A 21,689-nucleotide genomic window follows, 5' to 3' on the forward strand; every position below is an offset into this window, starting at 1 on the left:
GAATACTGAACCAGGCCACCAGGAGGAGGCAAAGACACCCCAGCCAAAGGCTTAAATACCTCCCCCACTTCCCTTATCCCCCAGTCATTCTGCCGAGGGAACAAGGAACAGTAGGAGAAATATCAGGGTGAAAAAGGTACCAGAAAAATAAATTCAAATTTAGGGCCGCCCATCGGAGAACACGGCAGGAGCTGTGGACTCTCCCTGTATAGAAGGAAAGGAAATTAGCTGGTAAGCATAATTTATGTTTTCCTTCTTAATACAGGGAGAGTCCACAGCTGCATTCCTTACTTATAGGAAATTATACCCAAGCTCCAGAGGATACTGAATGCTAACGGGAGGGTAAAAAAGAGAGGCGACCTCCAATCTGAGGGCACCACCGCCTGTAAAACCTCTCTCCCGAAGGCTGTTTCAGCAGAAGCAAAAAACATCAAACAAGTAAACTTTGGAAATGTATGTAAGGAGGACTAGGTAGCCGCACTACAAATCTGATCCATAAAGGCCTCATTTTTGAAGGCCCAAAAGGAAGTCACTGCTCTCGTAGAATGATCCATAATCCTCTGAGGAGGCATAAGACTCGCTGACTCATGCTTAGCGGATGATACTCCTTAACCAAAAAGATAAGGAGTCGAAGAGGCCTTCTGACCCCTATGCCTCCCAGAATAGATAACAGAGAAGAAGTTTGTCTAAATCCCTTCGTAGCCTGAAGATAGAACTTTAAGGCATGAACCACATCCAGACTATGCAGTAAACAGTCCTTCGATGAAGGAGTATTAGGACATAAGGAAGGAACCCCAATTTCTTGATTGATGTTGCGATTTGACACAACCTTAGAAAGAAATCCTAACTTAGTTCGTAGAACAGCCTTATCAGCATGGAACACCAGATAAGGAGGGTCACATTGCGAGGCAGCAATCTCAGAGACTCTGCATGCAGAAGCAATAGCTAGTAGAAAAATAACCTTCCAAGACAACAACTTAATGACAACCTCATGCATAGGCTCAAACGGAGCCTGTTGCAAACTTTAAGAACAAGATTTAAACTCCAAGGAGGAACATTAGATCTCAAGACTGGCCTGATCCTAGTTAGAACCTTAACAAAAAACTGTACATCCGGAAGCTCAGCAAGCCTCTTGTGCAGTAAAACAGACAGGGCCGAAATCTGTCCCTTCAAGAAACTAGCCGAGAGGCCCTTCTCCAGTCCGTCCTGGAGAAAAGAAAGAATCCTGGCAACCTTTACTTTGTGCCAGGACAAACCACACTCTGCACACCAGAATAAGTAGGTCTTTCAGAACTTATAATGCATGTGACGAGTAACCGGCTTACGAGCTTGAATGAGATTATCAATAACACTCTCTTAAAACCTTCTCTTGGCTAAGACTAAGCGTTCAATCTCCACACAGTCAACCTCAGAGAATCTAGATCTTGATGAAGAAAGGGGCCTTGTTTCAGCAGATCCCTGTGACAAGGTAATTTCCAAGGAGGAGATGATGACATCCCCACTAGATCAACGAACCATATCCGTCGCGGCCACGATGGAGCAATAAATATCACTGATGCCTGCTCCTGTATGATTCGAGCCACCATTAGAGAGAAAGGAGTGGAAATGGCAGGAAAAGAGAAATCAGATCGAACCTCCAAGGCACCGCTAATGCATCTACTAGCTCTGCCTGAGGATCCCTGGACCTCAACCCATATCTGGGTAGCTTGGTATTGAGATGGGATGCCATGAGATCTATCTCCGGCGTTCCCCACCTGTTGCATATCTCCGCAAACACTTCGGGATGGAGAGACCATTCCCCCGGATGAAAGGATTGTCTGTTGAGAAAATCCGCATCCCAGATGTCAACACCTGGAATGTGGATCGCTGTCAGCAAACAGTTGTGGATCTCCACCCACTCCAGAATCCGAGATACTTCCCTCATTGCTAGGGAGCTTCTCATTCCCCCCTGATGGTTGATGTAAGCCACCAAGGTTATATTGTCTGATTGAAATCAGATAAATTGCGACAAACCCAGTAGGGGCCAAGCCTTCAGAGTGTTGAATATTGCTCAAAGGTCCAGAATGTTGAACGGGAAGGAGCTCTCCTCCTGCATCCACAAACCCTTCCTTCTTGGCGCACCAAACAGCTCCCCATCCTGACAGACTTGTGTCCGTAGTCACAGTCACCCAGGATGGTCTTAAAAAGGATGTCCCTTGGGACATATGATCCGGACAGAGCCACCAAGAGAGCGATTCTCTCGACCGGTTGTCCAGAGAAATCGGTTGAGACAGATCCTAATGATTACTGTTCTAATGCCTCAGCATGCACAGTCACATGAGGTGGAACCTGGCAAAGAGAACGATGTGCATGTTGGACACCATGAGACCAATCACCTCCATACACTGAGCCACAGATGGCCTTAATGAAGTCTGGAGGGCAAGACATGTTGAAGCTAGCTCACAACTTCTCTGGTCTGTTATAAATATTCTCATGTCTATGGAGTCTATTATCGTGCCCAGGAATTCCACCCTGGTGCTTGGAATAAGAGAACTCCTTTCTCTATTAATCTTCCCTCCGCGGGATCGAAAAAGACAAAGGAGAGATTCCGAATGGTCTTCCGCCAGACGAAACGATGGTGCTTGTACCAGAGTATCGTCCAAGTAGGGCGCTACTGCTTCACCCCAGGTTCTGGCGACTACTAGAAGAGCCCCTAGAACCATCGTAAAAAAACTTGGAGCAATAGCTGGACCAAACGGAAATGCAATGAACTGGTCCAGCTGGTCCAGGAATGCAAACCTGAGGAAAAGGAAATGTTCCCTCTGGATTGGAAGGTGAAGGAATGCCCATTTCATATCTATAGTGGTAATAAGCTGTCCTTCCTGAATTAAGGGAAGGATGGACCTTATTGTCCCCATCTTAATGAGGGGACATTTAGAAATTTAAGCACTTTAGGTCCATAACTGGACGGAAAGTTCCCTCCTTCTTTGGGACCAAGAAGATGTTTGAATAGTATCCCAAACCTCTCTCTGCAATAGGTACTAGGACAATGACTCCAAAGGAGGACAGATCCCTTACGCACCTCAGAAAGGCTTCCCTCTTTCCTAGTCTTGAAGACAGGTTGAGAGGATGAATCTGCCCCTGGGTGGGTGAGATTTGAACCTATCTTGTAACCCTGAGCTATGACCTCCAGGACCCAAGGATCCTGCACGTCCCTAAACAAAGCCTCTGAAAGAGCAACAGTATGCCCCCTACACAATCCAAAATAGGACGGGGGCTGCCCCTTCATGTGGACTTGGCGGGCTTCTTGCTCTGCTTGGATCTATTCCAGGACTGAGCTGGCTTGAAAGAACTCTTGGTTTGCTCTGGCTTAGCAGAGGCCTCTGACGCTGGGCTTTTATTAGAACTAAAGGAATGAAAATATGAACTTTGTCCCTTAGATTTGTTCTCCTTATCTTACGGTATGAAGGCTTTGAAACCGTGGAGATAGTCAAACAAACTCTTTCCCTTAAAGGAGAGGGAAAGAGACTAGACTTCGAAGTTATATCTTTCAGCCTTAACAGAAAACCTAAAGTCTTAGCCTTAGGCTAATTAATCTGTGTAATAACAGCACAGATAGAGTTAGAAACCCAGAAGGCCATAATTCTTTCCTGAACCCTCCACCTCGATCAATTTCGAGGAGACGCACCAAAAGGTAGCCGCTCCAGCAACTGCGGCGACCACCACCGCCAGTAAAAGAAAATATCCCCTAGGTTGAAACAGTCTCTTTAACAGAGTTTCCATCCTTATATCCGGCGGCTCTATGAATGACTAACTATTCTCACACGCGCTAGTATTCTGTGTGGTAAGCATAAAAATAGCGCCAACCAAGTAGGGATGGTAAAAAGAAAACCCGGAGAGAGCCCGGAACCGGGATCCTTAAAAGACAGACGATGGGGAAGAGGAATCTAATCCTGTCCCACTTATCCTAAATAATGATTGCCATCAAATTGAGGACCCAGAGGTTTGTCTGGCCGCTCAGCCTTTTAAACCTCTAATGTAGTCACAACCTCCTTTAGTAGAAAGAGTAAACGTTCTGTCCTAAATCTAAAAACTGGTTCCTCCACAGGCGGAGGATTATAGGCAGCAGACTCCAACCCTGAAAGTTCATACTCTGAAGTTTCAGAGAGAACCTCATCCTCAGAGAACCGATCAGCTATATTCGACAAATTACATGATGCTCCCTGGACAGGAGTGCAAGATTTAACCTTTCGCTTGCGCTTAGCAGTGCGAGGGGAAGCACTAATGGTCGCAGGCACCGCCGTATAACACTGCGCATAAACGTCTAGTGAAAAAAAATAGGGCCACTGATGCCTGCTCCTCCTTGATGCGGGCTACTACACGAGGGAGTGGTAACGGCGGGAAAAGGTAAATTAGACTGGACCTCCAAAGCATCTACTCGCACCGCATGAGGATCCCTGGACCTCGACCCATATCTGGGTAGCTTGGTATTGAGATGGAAAGCCATGAGATCTATCTCCGGTGTCCTCCACCTGTTGCATATCTCCTTAAACACTTGAATAGTATCCCAAACCTCTTTCTGTGATAGGCACCAGGACAATGACTCCCAAGGAGGACAGATCCCGCCCGCACACCAGAAAGGCTTCCCTCTTTTCTGGACTGGATGACAGATGAAATCTGTCCTTAGGTGAATTAGACTTTCAATATATCTTGTATTCCTGAGCTATGATCTCCGGGACCCATGGATCCTGCACGTCCCCGAACCAAACGTCTGAAAAAAGCGACAGTCTGCCCCTACACGATCCAGAGCCGGATCGGGGGCCGCACCTTCATGCCGATTTAGTCTTGGCGGGCTTCTTGCTCTGCTTGGACTTATTTCAGGACTGAGCAGGTTTCCAAGTACTCTTGGTTTGCTCGGGCTTAGCGGAGGACTGCCGTCGTTGGGATTTAACAGAACGAAAATGAGAAACTTGTCCCTTAGACTTGTTCTTTTTATCTTGCGGTAGGTAGGCACCCTTGCCTCCTGTAAACTGTGGAGATAATTGAGTCCAGGAATGGGCCAAATAAGATCTTTCCCTTAAAGGGGAGAAAAAGAAGTCTGGACTTAGAAGTCATATCTGCAGACCAGGAGTTCAGCCAGGGGGCCGACGGGCCTGAACTGAAAAGCCAGAAGGCTTAGTATTTAGGCGAATAATCTGCATGTTTGCATCACAGATCCACCTCTATTAAATCCGATAAGGAGTTGCACCAGTAGGTAGCTGCGCCAGCAACCGCGGCAAAAGCCGCTGCGGGTTGAAACAAATATCCCGTATGTTGAAACATTTTTCTTAGAAGAGTTTCCGTCTTTTTATCAATCGGCTCTCTAAATGACAAGCTATCCTGAAGTGTGATATTAGTGCATTTGGCAAGCGTTGAGAAAGCTCCATGCACCTTAGGGACGGAACTCCACAAATCCAAATGAGAGTCCGGGACCGGGAATAATTTTTTAAAGGAAGACGAAGGGGAAAAGAATGATCCAATTCTGTCCCATTCATTCTTAATAATGTTCTGCATCTTAACAGGCACAGGAAAAGTTAAAGGCACTACCCTGTCCTCGTAAACTCTAATTTAGAAATCAAAGGTTTATCAGACAGCTTGGCCTCTGGAACCTCTAATGAAGACAGGACTTCCTTTAGAAGAAAACTTAAAGGGCCACTGTAAGTAAATATTTTCTATGCCTGTTACTAACTAACTACCCCAAATACGCTTTTTATCAATAGCATTTCATTAACATATCTCTACCGTATATCAGAAATCTTGTCTGCAAATTTAATTGTTTTCCAAACCCACTCTGTGGGTATGCTTTGCTCTGTACCAATCCGTTTACAATACCTAGGTTTCAAAATGGCGCTTTAAACACAAAGTTATTGGTTTAAGTATTTTGAACATGCAGTGCTGAAAATAGTGGGCAGGATAACGTGACATCATCGGCGAACAAAAACATAATTTATGCTTACCTGATAAATTCCTTTCTTCTGTTGTGTGATCAGTCCACGGGTCATCATTACTTCTGGGATATAACTCCTCCCCAACAGGAAATGCAAGAGGATTCACCCAGCAGAGCTGCATATAGCTCCTCCCCTCTACGTCAGTCCCAGTCATTCGACCAAGAATCAACGATAAAGGAGTAACCAAGGGTGAAGTGGTGACTGGAGTATAATTTAAAAAATATTTACCTGCCTTAAAACAGGGCGGGCCGTGGACTGATCACACAACAGAAGAAAGGAATTTATCAGGTAAGCATAAATTATGTTTTCTTCTGTTATGTGTGATCAGTCCACGGGTCATCATTACTTCTGGGATACCAATACCAAAGCAAAAGTACACGGATGACGGGAGGGATAGGCAGGCTCATTATACAGAAGGAACCACTGCCTGAAGAACCTTTCTCCCAAAAATAGCCTCCGAAGAAGCAAAAGTGTCAAATTTGTAAAATTTGGAAAAAGTATGAAGCGAAGACCAAGTTGCAGCCTTGCAAATCTGTTCAACAGAGGCCTCATTCTTAAAGGCCCAAGTGGAAGCCACAGCTCTAGTGGAGTGGGCTGTAATTCTTTCAGGAGGCTGCTGTCCAGCAGTCTCATAGGCTAAACGTATTATGTTACGAAGCCAAAAAGAGAGAGAGGTAGCAGAAGCTTTTTGACCTCTCCTCTGTCCAGAATAAACGACAAACAGGGAAGAAGTTTGGCGAAAATCTTTAGTTGCCTGCAAGTAGAACTTGAGGGCACGAACTACATCCAGATTGTGTAGAAGACGTTCCTTCTTTGAAGAAGGATTTGGACACAAGGATGGAACAACAATCTCTTGATTGATATTCCTGTTAGTGACCACCTTAGGTAAGAACCCAGGTTTAGTACGCAGAACTACCTTGTCTGAGTGAAAAATCAGATAAGGAGAATCACAATGTAAGGCTGATAACTCAGAGACTCTTCGAGCCGAGGAAATAGCCATTAAAAACAGAACTTTCCAAGATAACAATTTTATATCAATGGAATGAAGGGGTTCAAATGGAACACCCTGTAAAACGTTAAGAACTAAGTTTAAACTCCATGGCGGAGCAACAGCTTTAAACACAGGCTTGATCCTAGCTAAAGCCTGACAAAAAGCCTGGACGTCTGGATTTTCTGACAGACGCCTGTGTAACAAGATGGACAGAGCTGAAATCTGTCCCTTTAATGAACTAGCTGATAAACCCTTTTCTAACCCTTCTTGTAGAAAAGACAATATCCTAGAGATCCTAACCTTACTCCAGGAGTAATGTTTGGATTCGCACCAGTATAGGTATTTATGCCATATTTTATGGTAAATCTTTCTGGTAACAGGCTTCCTAGCCTGTATCAGGGTATCAATAACCGACTCAGAAAAACCACGTTTTGATAAAATCAAACGTTCAATTTCCAAGCAGTCAGCTTCAGAGAAGTTAGATTTTGATGTTTGAATGGACCCTGTATCAGAAGGTCCTGTCTTAGAGGTAGAGACCAAGGCGGACAGGATGACATGTCCACTAGATCTGCATACCAAGTCCTGCGTGGCCATGCAGGCGCTATTAGAATCACTGATGCTCTCTCCTGCTTGATTTTGGCAATCAATCGAGGAAGCAGTGGAAAGGGTGGAAACACATAAGCCATCCCGAAGTTCCAAGGTGCTGTCAAAGCATCTATCAGAACCGCTCCCGGATCCCTGGATCTGGACCCGTAGCGAGGAAGTTTGGCGTTCTGGCGAGACGCCATGAGATCTATCTCTGGTTTGCCCCAACGTCGAAGTATTTGGGCAAAGACTTCCGGATGAAGTTCCCACTCCCCCGGATGAAAAGTCTGGCGACTCAAGAAATCCGCCTCCCAGTTCTCCACTCCCGGGATGTGGATTGCTGACAGGTGGCAAGAGTGAGACTCTGCCCAGCGAATTATCTTTGATACTTCCACCATTGCTAGGGAGCTTCTTGTCCCTCCCTGATGGTTGATGTAAGCTACAGTCGTGATGTTGTCCGACTGAAACCTGATGAACCCCCGAGTTGTTAATTGGGGCCAAGCTAGAAGGGCATTGAGAACTGCCCTCAATTCCAGAATGTTTATTGGAAGGAGACTCTCCTCCTGATTCCATAGTCCCTGAGCCTTTAGAGAATTCCAGACAGCGCCCCAACCTAGTAGGCTGGCGTCTGTTGTTACAATTGTCCAGTCTGGCCTGCTGAATGGCATCCCCCTGGACAGGTGTGGCCGATGAAGCCACCATAGAAGAGAATTTCTGGTCTCTTGATTCAGATTCAGAGTAGGGGACAAATCTGAGTAATCCCCATTCCACTGACTTAGCATGCATAATTGCAGAGGTCTGAGGTGTAGGCGTGCAAAAGGTACTATGTCCATTGCCGCTACCATTAAGCCGATCACCTCCATGCATTGAGCTACTGACGGGTGTTGAATGGAATGAAGGACACGGCATGCATTTTGAAGCTTTGTTAACCTGTCCTCTGTCAGGTAAATCTTCATTTCTACAGAATCTATAAGAGTCCCCAAGAATGGAACTCTTGTGAGAGGAAAAAGAGAACTCTTCTTTTCGTTCACTTTCCATCCATGCGACCTTAGAAATGCCAGAACTAACTCTGTATGAGACTTGGCAGTTTGAAAGCTTGAAGCTTGTATTAGAATGTCGTCTAGGTATGGAGCTACCGAAATCCCTCGCGGTCTTAGTACCGCCAGAAGGGCACCCAGAACCTTTGTGAAGATTCTTGGAGCCGTAGCCAATCCGAATGGAAGAGCTACAAACTGGTAGTGCCTGTCTAAGAAGGCAAACCTTAGATACCGGTGATGATCTTTGTGAATCGGTATGTGAAGGTAAGCATCCTTTAAATCCACTGTGGTCATGTACTGACCCTCTTGGATCATGGGTAAGATTGTCCGAATAGTTTCCATTTTGAACGATGGAACTCTTAGGAATTTGTTTAGAATCTTTAAATCTAAGATTGGCCTGAAAGTTCCCTCTTTTTTGGGAACCACAAACAGGTTTGAGTAGAACCCTTGTCCTTGTTCCGACCGCGGAACCGGATGGATCACTCCCATTATTAACAGATCTTGTACACAGCGTAGAAACGCTTCTTTCTTTATCTGGTTTGTTGACAACCTTGACAGATGAAATCTCCCTCTTGGGGGAGACAATTTGAAGTCTAGAAGGTATCCCTGAGATATGATCTCTAGTGCCCAGGGATCCTGAACATCTCTTGCCCAGGCCTGGGCGAAGAGAGAGAGTCTGCCCCCCACTAGATCCGGTCCCGGATCGGGGGCTCTCGGTTCATGCTGTCTTTGGGGCAGCAGCAGGTTTCCTGGCCTGCTTGCTCTTGTTCCAGGACTGGTTAGGCTTCCAGCCTTGCCTGTAACGAGCAACAGCTCCTTCCTGTTTTGGTGCAGTGGAGGTTGATGCTGCTCCTGTTTTGAAGTTTCGAAAGGGACGAAAATTAGACTGTCTAGCCTTAGCTTTGGCTTTGTCTTGAGGTAGGGCGTGGCCCTTACCTCCTGTAATGTCAGCGATAATCTCTTTCAAACCGGGCCCAAATAAAGACTGCCCCTTGAAAGGTATATTAAGTAATTTGGACTTAGAAGTAACATCAGCTGACCAGGATTTTAGCCACAGCGCCCTACGTGCCTGTATGGCGAATCCTGAGTTCTTAGCCGTAAGTTTGGTTAAATGTACTACGGCCTCCGAAATGAAGGAATTAGCTAGTTTAAGGACTCTAAGCCTGTCCGTAATGTCGTCTAGCGTAGATGAACTAAGGTTCTCTTCAAGCGACTCAATCCAAAATGCTGCCGCAGCCGTAATCGGCGCGATACATGCAAGGGGTTGTAATATAAAACCTTGTTGAACAAACATTTTCTTAAGGTAACCCTCTAATTTTTTATCCATTGGATCTGAGAAAGCACAGCTATCCTCCACCGGGATAGTGGTACGCTTAGCTAAAGTAGAAACTGCTCCCTCCACCTTGGGGACCGTTTGCCATAAGTCCCGAGTGGTGGCGTCTATTGGAAACATCTTTCTAAATATTGGAGGGGGTGAGAACGGCACACCGGGTCTATCCCACTCCTTAGTAACAATTTCAGTTAGTCTCTTAGGTATAGGAAAAACGTCAGTACTCGCCGGTACCGCAAAGTATTTATCCAACCTACACAGTTTCTCTGGTATTGCAACGGTGTTACAATCGTTGAGAGCTGCTAAGACCTCCCCTAGTAATACACGGAGGTTCTCCAATTTAAATTTAAAATTTGAAATATCTGAGTCCAATCTGTTTGGATCAGAACCGTCACCCACAGAATGAAGCTCTCCGTCCTCATGCTCTGCGAGCTGTGACGCAGTATCAGACATGGCCCTAGCATTGTCAGCGCACTCTGTTCTCACCCCAGAGTGATCACGCTTGCCTCTTAGTTCTGGTAATTTAGACAAAACTTCAGTCATAACAGTAGCCATATCTTGTAATGTTATCTGTAATGGCCGCCCAGATGTACTAGGCGCCAAAATATCACGCACCTCCCGGGCGGGAGATGCAGGTACTGCCGCGTGAGGCGAGTTAGTCGGCATAACTCTCCCCTCGCTGTTTGGTGAAATTTGTTCACATTGTACAGATTGACTTTTATTTAAAGTAGCATCAATACAGTTAGTACATAAATTTCTATTGGGCTCCACCTTGGCATTGGAACAAATGACACAGATATCTTCCTCTGAGTCAGACATGTTTAACACACTAGCAAAAAACTTACAACTTGGTTATAATCTTTTTTAGCAAAAACCGTACTGTGCCTCAAAGAGGTACTAACGATTAAATGACAGTTGAAATAATGAACTGAAAAACAGTTATAGCATCAAACTTTAAAACAACAAAACTTTTAGCAAAGGTTTGTTCCCATTAGTAAAATAACAATAATTAAATTTGACATAAAAAATACAAAGCAACGTTTTTATTCACAGTCACTATAAGAATTCTCACAGCTCTGCTGAGAGAATTTACCTCCCTTCAAAGAAGTTTGAAGACCCCTGAGATCTATCAGAGATGAACCGGATCATGCAGGAAATATAAAAGTAACTGACTGGTATTTTTTGATGCGTAGCAAAGAGCGCCAAAAACGGCCCCTCCCTCTCCCACACAGCAGTGAAGAGAAACGAAACTGTCACAATTAAAGCAAAAAAAAAAAAAAAAAAAAAAAAAAACTGCCAAGTGGAAAATAAAGCCCAAATATTTATTCACACAGTACCTCAGCAATGTAAACGATTCTACATTCCAGCAAAAACGTTTAACATGATAAATAGTTATTAAAAAGGATTAGTGACCTTTAACAGAGTAGTTCCGGTGAAATACCATCCCCAGAATACTGAAGTGTATACATACATGTCATTTTAACGGTATGGCAGGATTTTCTCATCAATTCCATTCAGAAAATAAAAACTGCTACATACCTCAATGCAGATTCATCTGCCCGCTGTCCCCTGATCTGAAGCCTTTACCTCCCTCAGATGGCCGAGAACAGCAATATGATCTTAACTACTCCGGTTAAAATCATAGTAAAAAACTCTGACAGATTCTTCCTCAAACTCTGCCAGAGAAGTAATAACACGCTCCGGTGCTATTTTAAAATAACAAACTTTTGATTGAAGTCATAAAAACTAAGTATAATCACCATAATCCTCTCACACATCCTATCTAGTCGTTGGGTGCAAGAGAATGACTGGGACTGACGTAGAGGGGAGGAGCTATATGCAGCTCTGCTGGGTGAATCCTCTTGCATTTCCTGTTGGGGAGGAGTTATATCCCAGAAGTAATGATGACCCGTGGACTGATCACACATAACAGAAGAAAGATATAACTTTTAGAACGTTATGAAACTTCGTTTTGGAGAAAATATAGCTCAGTAGGTTTTAATTAATGTTTATTAACTTTAATATGTTAGTTGTTTAGCTTAAAAATTATAACAGAAAGTAATCCTTTAAGTGTTCAATCTTAAATCTAAAGGCTGGTTCCTCCGCAGCAGGAGGCTTAGCAGCATAAAATCAAAAGCATCACATTTGATTAATCCCCACTGTTCAATAATCCCCCTCAGGAGATATTAACCCATGATTCTATTAAGAGAAAAGGAGCCACACTGTGACCCTGTCTTCTAGGCGTTTTCAACATATGAAAAAACAAAACAATCTTACCAGAATTCATGCTGTGGAACAGAAACACAGCCTCTCAAATGTGACAGTCTTGTAGCATCGCTCCTGAAATGGACTTGAGTGAGAAAACAAGCAGGCAGTGAAACACTGATTGCTTAGAAGCTGTTAGCAGGCAGTCTGGATGGGTTTGCAGAAAGACTCTTCCCTGCATCTCTAGACTAACTTTCGCCAATGCTCTCACTGAGAGGCTGACAAGACTACTTAAAACTCCAGTCCCATATCGAAGGGCAGATACACTTCCTAAGGAACTACTCCGAAATCTTCTGACACTTCTCTGCCATCCTCATGTGACGAAAAGCAAAGAATGACTGGGGAATGGGGGAAGTGGGAGAGGTATTTAAGCCTTTGCCTCATTCTGGTGGCCAGGTTCAGTATTTCCCAACAGTAAGGAATGATGCAGTGGACTCTCCTTATACTAAGAAGGAAAGGACTATAGCTTCAAACACCATCTTCAAAGACTGGGGGTTTATGGGAAGTGGGACTGATACTTATCGGCTTTGCTGGGATGTTCTTTGCCTTCTCCTGGTGGTCAGGAGTTGAATTCCCACTAGTAATTAGAATGGATTTGTGGACTCTCCATGTCATTGGAAAGAAATGCACAATGTAAAACTGATTAACCCTTTAGAGGGAAACATTAACAATAGTAATAAAGTACTGACCATTATGCACTGAAAACAAACTATAAAACAGTTAAAAGTTTACCATAGTTATAACAGCACATACAGGGTTAAATAAAATTTGTACCCCAAATTTGATACCAAGCTCCGTTGGTCAGAGTATCCTTCTACCTCCATTTGTCCTGAGAGCTTTCCTCACATACTTTACAGGTTAGCACTAGAACATGAAAGGATTTATCCCAGAAAAGGGCACACTAAAAACGATAACCATAAGTGTATGGTGTAGAAATAAATGTCCCCAGACTGTGGGAAGTATCAGAACATGTATCATACCTGTCAGTAACATCGTCAAATATGCTTACCTCAACTGTAGCAACTTGTTTCCAAGTAGACAACCCCACCCTAGGCAGTGCATGCATAATGCCAAGGATCTTAAATCAGTAACAGCATCTACAGCCCTGAAAAAGGCCTTTCACTACTTGTCTGCCCCTCTGAATGACATGGTACTGCGAGGAGGTCCTTGGATTGGTTAGAGCAGTGTTTCTCAACATTGATCCTCAAGTACCCCCACCAACAGTCCTGGTTTTCATTAACGCTGAACTAGAGCACAGGTGAAATAATCAGCTGATGGATGAGAGCAGGTTGGTTACTGATAAGCTGATTACTTCACCTGTGCACTGGTTCAGCTATTACATCTGTGTTTACCTTGTATCTAAGCATCTTCTGACAGCCCCCTGATCACATGACTTTTTATTTATTATCTATTGACTTCCATTTTAGCCAATTAGTGCTGTGCTAAATCTTTAAGAACTCCTTGGGTGTGAACACAATGTTATCTCTATCTCTTTATCTCTCTATATCTTTATATCTATATGGCCCGCTCTATATACAGTATATATATCTCCTGTTGTTAAAAACAATTTTTTAAAAAAGCATGTTATTAAGAGGCTGTGTAGAAACAGGCAGACATTTAGAGGTTTAAATGTTATAAACTATATTAATATATCAATGTTGGTTGTGCAAAGATGGGGAATGGGTAGTTAAAGGGACAGTAAAGTAAAAAAAAATCTTTCATGATTTAAATAGGGCATGTAATTTTAAACAACTTTCCAATTTACTTTTATTACCAATTTTGCTTTGTTCTCTTGGTATTCTTAGTTGAAAGCTAAATCTAGGAGGTTCATGTGCTAATTTCTTAGACCTTGAAGACTGCCTCTAATCGGAAAGCATTTGGACAGTTTTTCACCACTAGAGGGCGTTAGTTCATGTGTTTCATATAGATAACATTAAAGGGACACTGTACCCAAATTTTTTCTTTCATGATTCAGATAGAGAATGCCATTTTAAGCATCTTTCTAATTTACTCCTATTGTCAAATTTTCTTTATTCTCTTGGTATCTTTATTTGAAAAGCAAGAATTTAAGTTTAGATGCCGGCCCATTTTTGGTGAACAACCTGGGTTGTCCTTGCTGATTGGACAGCACCAATAAACAAGTGCTGTCCATGGTTCTGAACCACAAATTGGCTGGCTCTTTAGCTTAGATGTCTTCTTTTTCAAATAAAGATAGCAAGAGAACGAAGAAAAATTGATAATAGGAGTAAATTAGAAAGTTGCTTAAAATTGCTTGCTCTATATGAATCACAAAAGAAAAAATTTGGGTTCAGTGTCCCTTTAAGCTCCGGCACGTGAAGCTCCTAAGAGCAAGCACTGATTGGCTAAAAATGCATGTCTGTCAAAAGAACTGAAATAAGGGGGCAGTTTGCAGAGGCTATGATACAAGGTAATCACAGAGGTAAAAAGTATATTATTATAACTATGTTGGTTATGCAAAATTAGGGAATGGGTAATAAAGGGATTATCTACCTTTTTAAACAACAAAAATTCTGGTGTTTACTGTCCCTTTAAGGCATTATCTATCTTTTTAAACAATATAAATTTTAGTGTAGACAGTCCCTTTAATGGCAATCTGTACTTTTAGAAATATGGTACTCACTGTGTCTTCAACAGGTTTTACAATACTAGGTTCCTCTCGTTCTGGTTCTGGCAAAGCTGGATATTTAGGGCAGATATCTGCTGAAGAATCTTCCTGCTGTGCATTTTGTATTTCTTCCTGGTTTACCGTGTCAAGCTCAGCAGCTCGAAGGGCAGCAGATAGTACCTCAATTTGAGCTGAAAGTAACAATGCACTGGTTAATGATAAATCCTAAAGAAATGGCGCTTGTGGCACTGTATTAGTATGACGAAAGTTTAGCAACATTCGGGATCAATTACTTGAATTCCTAAAAGGTGGTAATCTAACACACCTCTGAATATTCTACCATTAACTACTCCTATCAGCTCAGCACTGGCTACAGACACTTGCAGCAAACCCACAGTTGATACAGGAGTGATACGCAAGCAGGCATATTTGGAGGCAGTGGAAAACACCGATGTTAATTTTGCCATTCCAAAGAAACATTTTCAAGGGAAGTAAAATTTTAGAAGCTGCATAAAGATTTAAGAATTAAACATCTTCAGTTGATAACCGTCACCTCTACTCAAGGTTATAGGGGCCGATTTACAGAGGGACGGACATGATCCGTTGTAGCTGTTGGCATTTAACATTGCACAAGCAGTTCTGGTGAACTGCTTGTGTAATGCCGCCCCCTGCAGATTCGTGGCCAATCGGCCGCTAGCAGGGGTTGTCAATCAAGAGATCGTATGCGAGAAACAGAGGTATTGGGGCCAATACGGAGGGTTGGTAAATCAGCCCCATAGTCTGCTTTTCAAGGGATCTAAACAGAGCAGAATTCATAACAACATACCCATTAATTATAACTTACATATGTTAGAGCAAGAGTTAATTATTGTTTTTATTTAGAAGAAGAAGAAAAAAACCTTATGAACCTTTAAAGGCTTTGCATGCAAAAAACTTCAATTAAATCCACATTTGTTACAAACAGTAAATATTTCTATTTAAATAAGGAGAAATTAGATAACAGTTTAACAATACCACATTATCATGTTTTTAAAAAAAAAAAATAGATTTAATTTGCCATTAAAAAACTATAAGTAAAGTGACCTGTGTGCTCTCCAGGACCTTTTAAATAGGCGCAGCACCCGGCTGATTTCATTGACCACCAGGATTATTTTTTTACCTAAAAATAAGCTTAAATATTTCAAGATTAAATTATTTCAATGTTTATTGCTCAAATTATTGTTAACTAATTTATATGTTAAATTATGCAATTAATTTGTGCTTTGGATAACAGTACATGTCATAATAAAGTATTACATTGCCCCCAACCCGTCTATTTATAATGCCACCTGGCTGGCAAAATTTTCTGTGGAGGACACTGGCGATTGTACTTTAGTCGTTTTCAAACTCCTAACTACCTCACACCACAAGTTTCTTATTGTCGTCTAATTCTTACTTTGAACATCTGGATCGTCCATGTGTCCCTGCAAACTCTGGATCACCATTTTTATGTCACTGCTGACTAAGTATTGATTGCATTTGGAACTCGGTTTAGAATCCTTGGCTTTTTCTACATGGAGCAGTTCCAGCTCTTCACTTATATCAGGCAAAGGGCTGCGCCAGAAATTGAAAGAGTTAAATACATCTCCTACTCGTGCTTCGCCTTGGATAGAGTTGGCATGAAATTTATTGCAGTGGCTCATGGCATCATCTTCTATGGCACTGCACGTGGCATCAACCTTATCATGATTCAGTTCAGTACTATATATAGTGCATCTCTCTAAATGCTTGTTGCTATCCGCATTATCAGGTGTGGCATTCGCACGATTTCCAGGGCTGAGGAAGAGGAAAAAAATGGTTGGTCATTTCTCATCAATAGACTATTGGCAAACTTTTTTTTCCAAGATACAGCTCTAGATTCACTTAACGGTACCACTTCTAATTATTTCTTTATTTAAGAATAAGATCATTAAAGCAAACATAACTTTTGCACTGTTGTAAATATTAGTAAAGAGGTTGCTATGGCTTTTAATGCTTCAGTATCTGAAGAGGAGATAAACTAGAGACTGTATAATCACTTTGCCGTGAACTAAACAGGGGTGAGACCATTCATCTCCTAAAGAGAAGTGCCTCTGTCCAACTAGTCAATCTACATATTAGGACACTACCATTCAATATAGAGAGTAGAGATTTGAAGGAATAAAATGGGTGCTCAAAGATGCATTAAAGGGACAGTCTACAATAGAATTGTTATTGTTTTAAAAGATAGATAATCCCTTTATTAACCATTCCCCAGTTTTGCATAACCAATACAGTTATATTAATATACTGTTTACCTCTGTGATTACCTTGTATCTAAGAACCTTCTTCCAGCCCCCTGATCACATGACTGTTTATTATATATTGTCTTGCATTTAGCATTGTGTTGTGCTAAATCTTAAATAACTCCCTGTGCCTGAACACAGTGTTATCTATATGGCCCATGTGTACTTTCAGTCTCTTTGTGTTGAAAAGGAATTTAAAAAGCATGTGATAAGAGGCAGCCCTCAAAGACTTAGAAATTAGCATATGAGTCTGCCTAGGTTTAGTTTCAACTAAGAATATCTAGAGAACTAAGAATATCAAGAGAAAAAAGCAAATTTGATAAAAACATAATTTATTTAAGAACTTACCTGATAAATTAATTTCTTTCATATTTGCAAGAGTCCATGAGCTAGTGACGTATGGGATATACAATCCTACCAGGAGGAGCAAAGTTTCCCAAACCTCAAAATGACTATAAATACACCCCTCACCACACTCACAACTCAGTTTAACGAATAGCCAAGTAGTGTGGTGATAGAAAAAAAGGAGTAAAAAGCATCAAAAAAGGAATTGGAAATATAATTGTGCTTTATACAAAAAAACATAACCACCATAAAAAGGGTGGGTCTCATGGACTCTTGCCAATATGAAATAAATGAATTTATGAGGTAAGTTTTTACATAAATTATTTTTTCTTTCATGTAACGTATGGGATAGAAATACCCAAGATGTGGAACTCCACACAAGAGTCACTAGAGGGGGAGGGATAAAATAAAAACAGCCATTTTTCACTGAAAAAAATAAATCCACAACCAAATAAATGAAAGAAAAAAAAATTAAAACATAAGCAGAGGAATCAAAACAAACAGCTGCCTGAAGAACTTTTCTACCAAAAACTGCTTCCGAAGAGGCAAATACATCAAAACGGTAGAATTTAGTAAATGTATGCAAAGAAGACCAAGTTGCTGCTTTGCAAATCTGATCAACTGAAGCTTCATTCTTAAAAACCCACGAAGTGGAGACTGATCTAGTAGAATGAGCTGTGATTCTCTGAGGCGGGGCCTGACCTGACTCCAAATAAGCTTTATGAATCAAAAGCTTTATCCAAGAAGCCAAGGAAATGGCAGAAGCTTTCTGACCTTTCATAGAACCAGAAAAGACAACAAATAGACTAGAAGTCTTCCTGAAATCTTAAGTAGCTTAGACATAATATTTCAAAGCTCTTACAACATCCAGATAATGTAAGGATCTTTTCCAAAGAATTCTTAGGATTAGGACACAAAGAGGGGACAACAATTTCCCTATTAATGTTGTTAGAATTCACAACTTTAGGTAAAAATTTAAATGAAGTCCGCAAAACTGCCTTATCTTGGTGAAAAATCAGAAAAGGTTACTCACAAGAAAAAACAGATAATTCAGAAACTCTTCTAGCAGAAGAGATAGCCAAAAGGAACAACACTTTCCAAGAAAGTTATTAAATAGCCAAAGACTGCATAGGCTCAAAAGGAGGAGCCTGTAAAGCTTTCAAAACCAAATTAAGACTCTAAGGACGAGAGATTGATTTAATGATAGGCTTGATACAGACCAAAGTCTGAACAAAACAGTGAATATCAGGAATCTTAGCAATCTTTCTGTGAAATAAAACAGAAAGAACAGAGATTTGTCCATTCACGGGACTTGCAGATAAACGTTTATCCAAACCATCCTGAATAAACTGTAAAATTCTAGAAATTCTAAAAGAATGCCAGGAGAATTTATGAGAAGAACACCATGAAATATAAGTCTTCCAAACTCGATAATAAATCTTCCTAGAAACAGATTTACGAGCCTGTAACATAGTATCAATCACTGAGTCAGAGAAACCTCTACGACTTAGCACTAAGCGTTCAATTTCCATACCTTCAAATTTAGCAATTTGAGATCCTGAAGGAAAAATGGTTAAGGTTGACAACTGGACATCCGTCCGCATACCAGAACCTGTGAGGCCATGCTGGATCTACCAGAAACACAAACGAATGTTCCATGATGATTTTGGAAATCACTCTTGGAAGAAGAACTAGAGGCGGAAAGATATAAGCAGGTTGGAAAAACCAAGGAACTGCTAATGCATCCACAGACTCCGCCTGAGAATGCCTGGACCTGGATATGTACCTGGGAAGTTTCTTGTTTAGATGAGAAGCCATCAGAACTATTTCTGGAAGACCCCACATCTGAACAATCTGAAAAAACACATCTGGATGGAGAGACCATCCCCGGATGTTAAGTCTGACGGCTGAAATAATCCACTTCTCAATTGTCTATACTTGGGATATGTACCGCAGAAATTATACAAGAGCTGGATTCTGCCCAAGCAAGTATCCGAGATACTTCTTTTATAGCTAGGGGACTGTGAGTCCTGCCCTGATGATTGACATATGCCACAGTTGTGATATTGTCTGTCTGAAAACAAATGAATGGTTCTCTCTTCAACAGAGGCCAAACCTGAAGAGCCCTGAAAATAGCACGGAGTTCCAAAATATTGATTGGTAACCTCGCCTCTTGAGATTTCCAAACCCCTTGTGCTGTCAGAGTTCCACAGACAGCTCCCCAACCTGAAAGAATTGCAACTGTTGTGATTACAGTCCAGGTTGGACAAACAAAAGAAGCCCCTTGAATTATATGGTGGGGATCTAACCACCAAGTCAGAGATAGTCGAACATTGGGATTTAAGGATATTAATTGTGATATTCTTGTATAATCCCTGCACCATTGGTTCAGCATACAAAGCTGAAGAGGTCTCATGTGAAAACGAGCAAAGGGGATCGCGTCCGATGCTGCAGTCATGAGACCTAAAACTTCCATGCACATAGCTACTGAAGGGAATGACTGAGACTGAAGGTTCCAAAAGGCTGCAACCAATTTTAAACATCTCTTGTCTGTTAGAGACAAAGTCATGGACACTGAATCTATCTGGAAACCTAAAAACATTTTGGTAAATTGATCCTCCAACCATGTCTTTGAAGAAACAACACTAGTTGATTCATGTGAGATTCTGCAGAACGTAAAGACTGAGCAAGTACCAAGATATCGTCCAAATAAGGAAACACTGCAATACCCTGCTCTCTGATTACAGCGAGTAGGGCACCCGAGAACCTTTGAAAAGATTCTTTGAGCTGTCGCTAGGCCAAAAGGAAGAGCGACAAATTGGTAATGCTTTTCTAGAAAAGAGAATCTCAGGAACTGATAATGATCTGGATGAATCGGAATATGAAGATATGCACCCTGTAAGTCTATTGTGGACATATAATGTCCTTGCTGAACAAAAGGCAGAATAGTCCTTATAGTCACCATTTTGAAAGTTGGTACTCTTACATAACGATTCAAAATTTTCAGATCCAGAACCGGTCTGAATGAATTTTCTTTCTTTGGGACAATGAATAGATTTGAATAAAACCCCAGACCCTGTTCCTGAAACGGAACTGGCATGATTACCCTTGAAAACTCCAGGTCTGAAACACACTTCAGGAAAGCCTGAGCCTTTACTGGATTTGCTGGGATGCATGAGAGAAAAAAATCTTCTCACAGGACGTCTTACTCTGAATCCTATTCGGTACCCCTGAGAGACAATACTCAGAATCCATTGATTTTGGACAGATTAGGTTTCTGTTCTTTATTATGTCGAAAGGAACAAAAACGGTTAGAAAAAGGTTTTATCCTGAGGCAAAAAAGCTCCCTTCCCTCCAGTGACAGTTGAAATAATCGAATCCAACTGAGAACCAAATAAATTAATACCTTGGAAAGAAAGAGATAGCCATCTGGACTTAGAAGTCATGTCAGCATTCCAAGATTTAAGCCACAAAGCTCTTCTAGCTAAAACAGCTAAAGACATAGATTTAACATCAATTTTGATGATATCAAAAATGGCATCACAAATAAAATGATTAGCATGTTGACGCAAGCTAACAATGCTGGAAAAATCAGAATCCAATTCTTGTTGCGCTAAATTTTCCAACCAAAAAGTTGATGCAGCTGCAACATCAGCCAAAGAAATTGCAGGCCTGAGAAGATGACCCGAATACAAATAGGCTTTCCTTAGATAAGATTCAAGTTTCCTATCTAAAGGATCCTTAAAAGAAGTACTATCTTCCATAGGAATAGTAGTACGTTTAGCACTCGTAGAGATAGCCCCATCAACTTTGGGGATCTTTTCCCAAAACTCCAATGTAACTGCTGGCAAAGGATACAATTTTTTAAACCTTGAAGAAGGAATAAAAGAAGTACCAGGCCTATTCCATTCCTTAGAAATCATATCAGAACTAGTTTCCTCAATATCCAATGTAATCAACACTTCTTTTAACAAAGAACAAATATTCTCCATTTTAAATATATAAGTAGATTTGTCAGTGTCAATATCTGAGGAAGGATCTTCTGAATCAGATAGATCCTCATCAGAGGAGGATAATTCAGTATGTTGTCGGTCATTTGAAATTTCATCAACTTTATGAGAAGTTTTAAAAGACCTTTTACGTTTATTAGAAGGCGGGATGGCAGACAAAAACTTCTGAATAAAATCAGCAACAAATTATTTTAAATTCACAGATATATCTTGTACATTAGATGTTGAAGT

At 41.5% G+C, this 21,689-nt stretch overlaps 1 protein-coding gene across 1 annotated transcript in view; it reads right to left on the bottom strand.

Annotated features, from left to right (window-relative positions):
• The window catches only part of LOC128651370 (serine/threonine-protein phosphatase 4 regulatory subunit 1), a 515,789-nt gene that overhangs the window by 132,754 nt on the left and 361,346 nt on the right, over positions 1-21,689 (bottom strand). The window contains exons 11-12 of the mRNA XM_053704495.1: positions 16,236-16,615; positions 14,816-14,991 (exon numbers count right to left, since the gene is read on the bottom strand). Of these exons, the coding sequence (XP_053560470.1) occupies positions 14,816-14,991; positions 16,236-16,615 (556 nt within the window). The remainder of the gene's footprint in view (positions 1-14,815; positions 14,992-16,235; positions 16,616-21,689) is intronic.

The sequence above is a fragment of the Bombina bombina genome, chromosome 1 (genome assembly GCF_027579735.1).
Source record: "Bombina bombina isolate aBomBom1 chromosome 1, aBomBom1.pri, whole genome shotgun sequence".
NCBI lineage: Eukaryota > Metazoa > Chordata > Amphibia > Anura > Bombinatoridae > Bombina > Bombina bombina.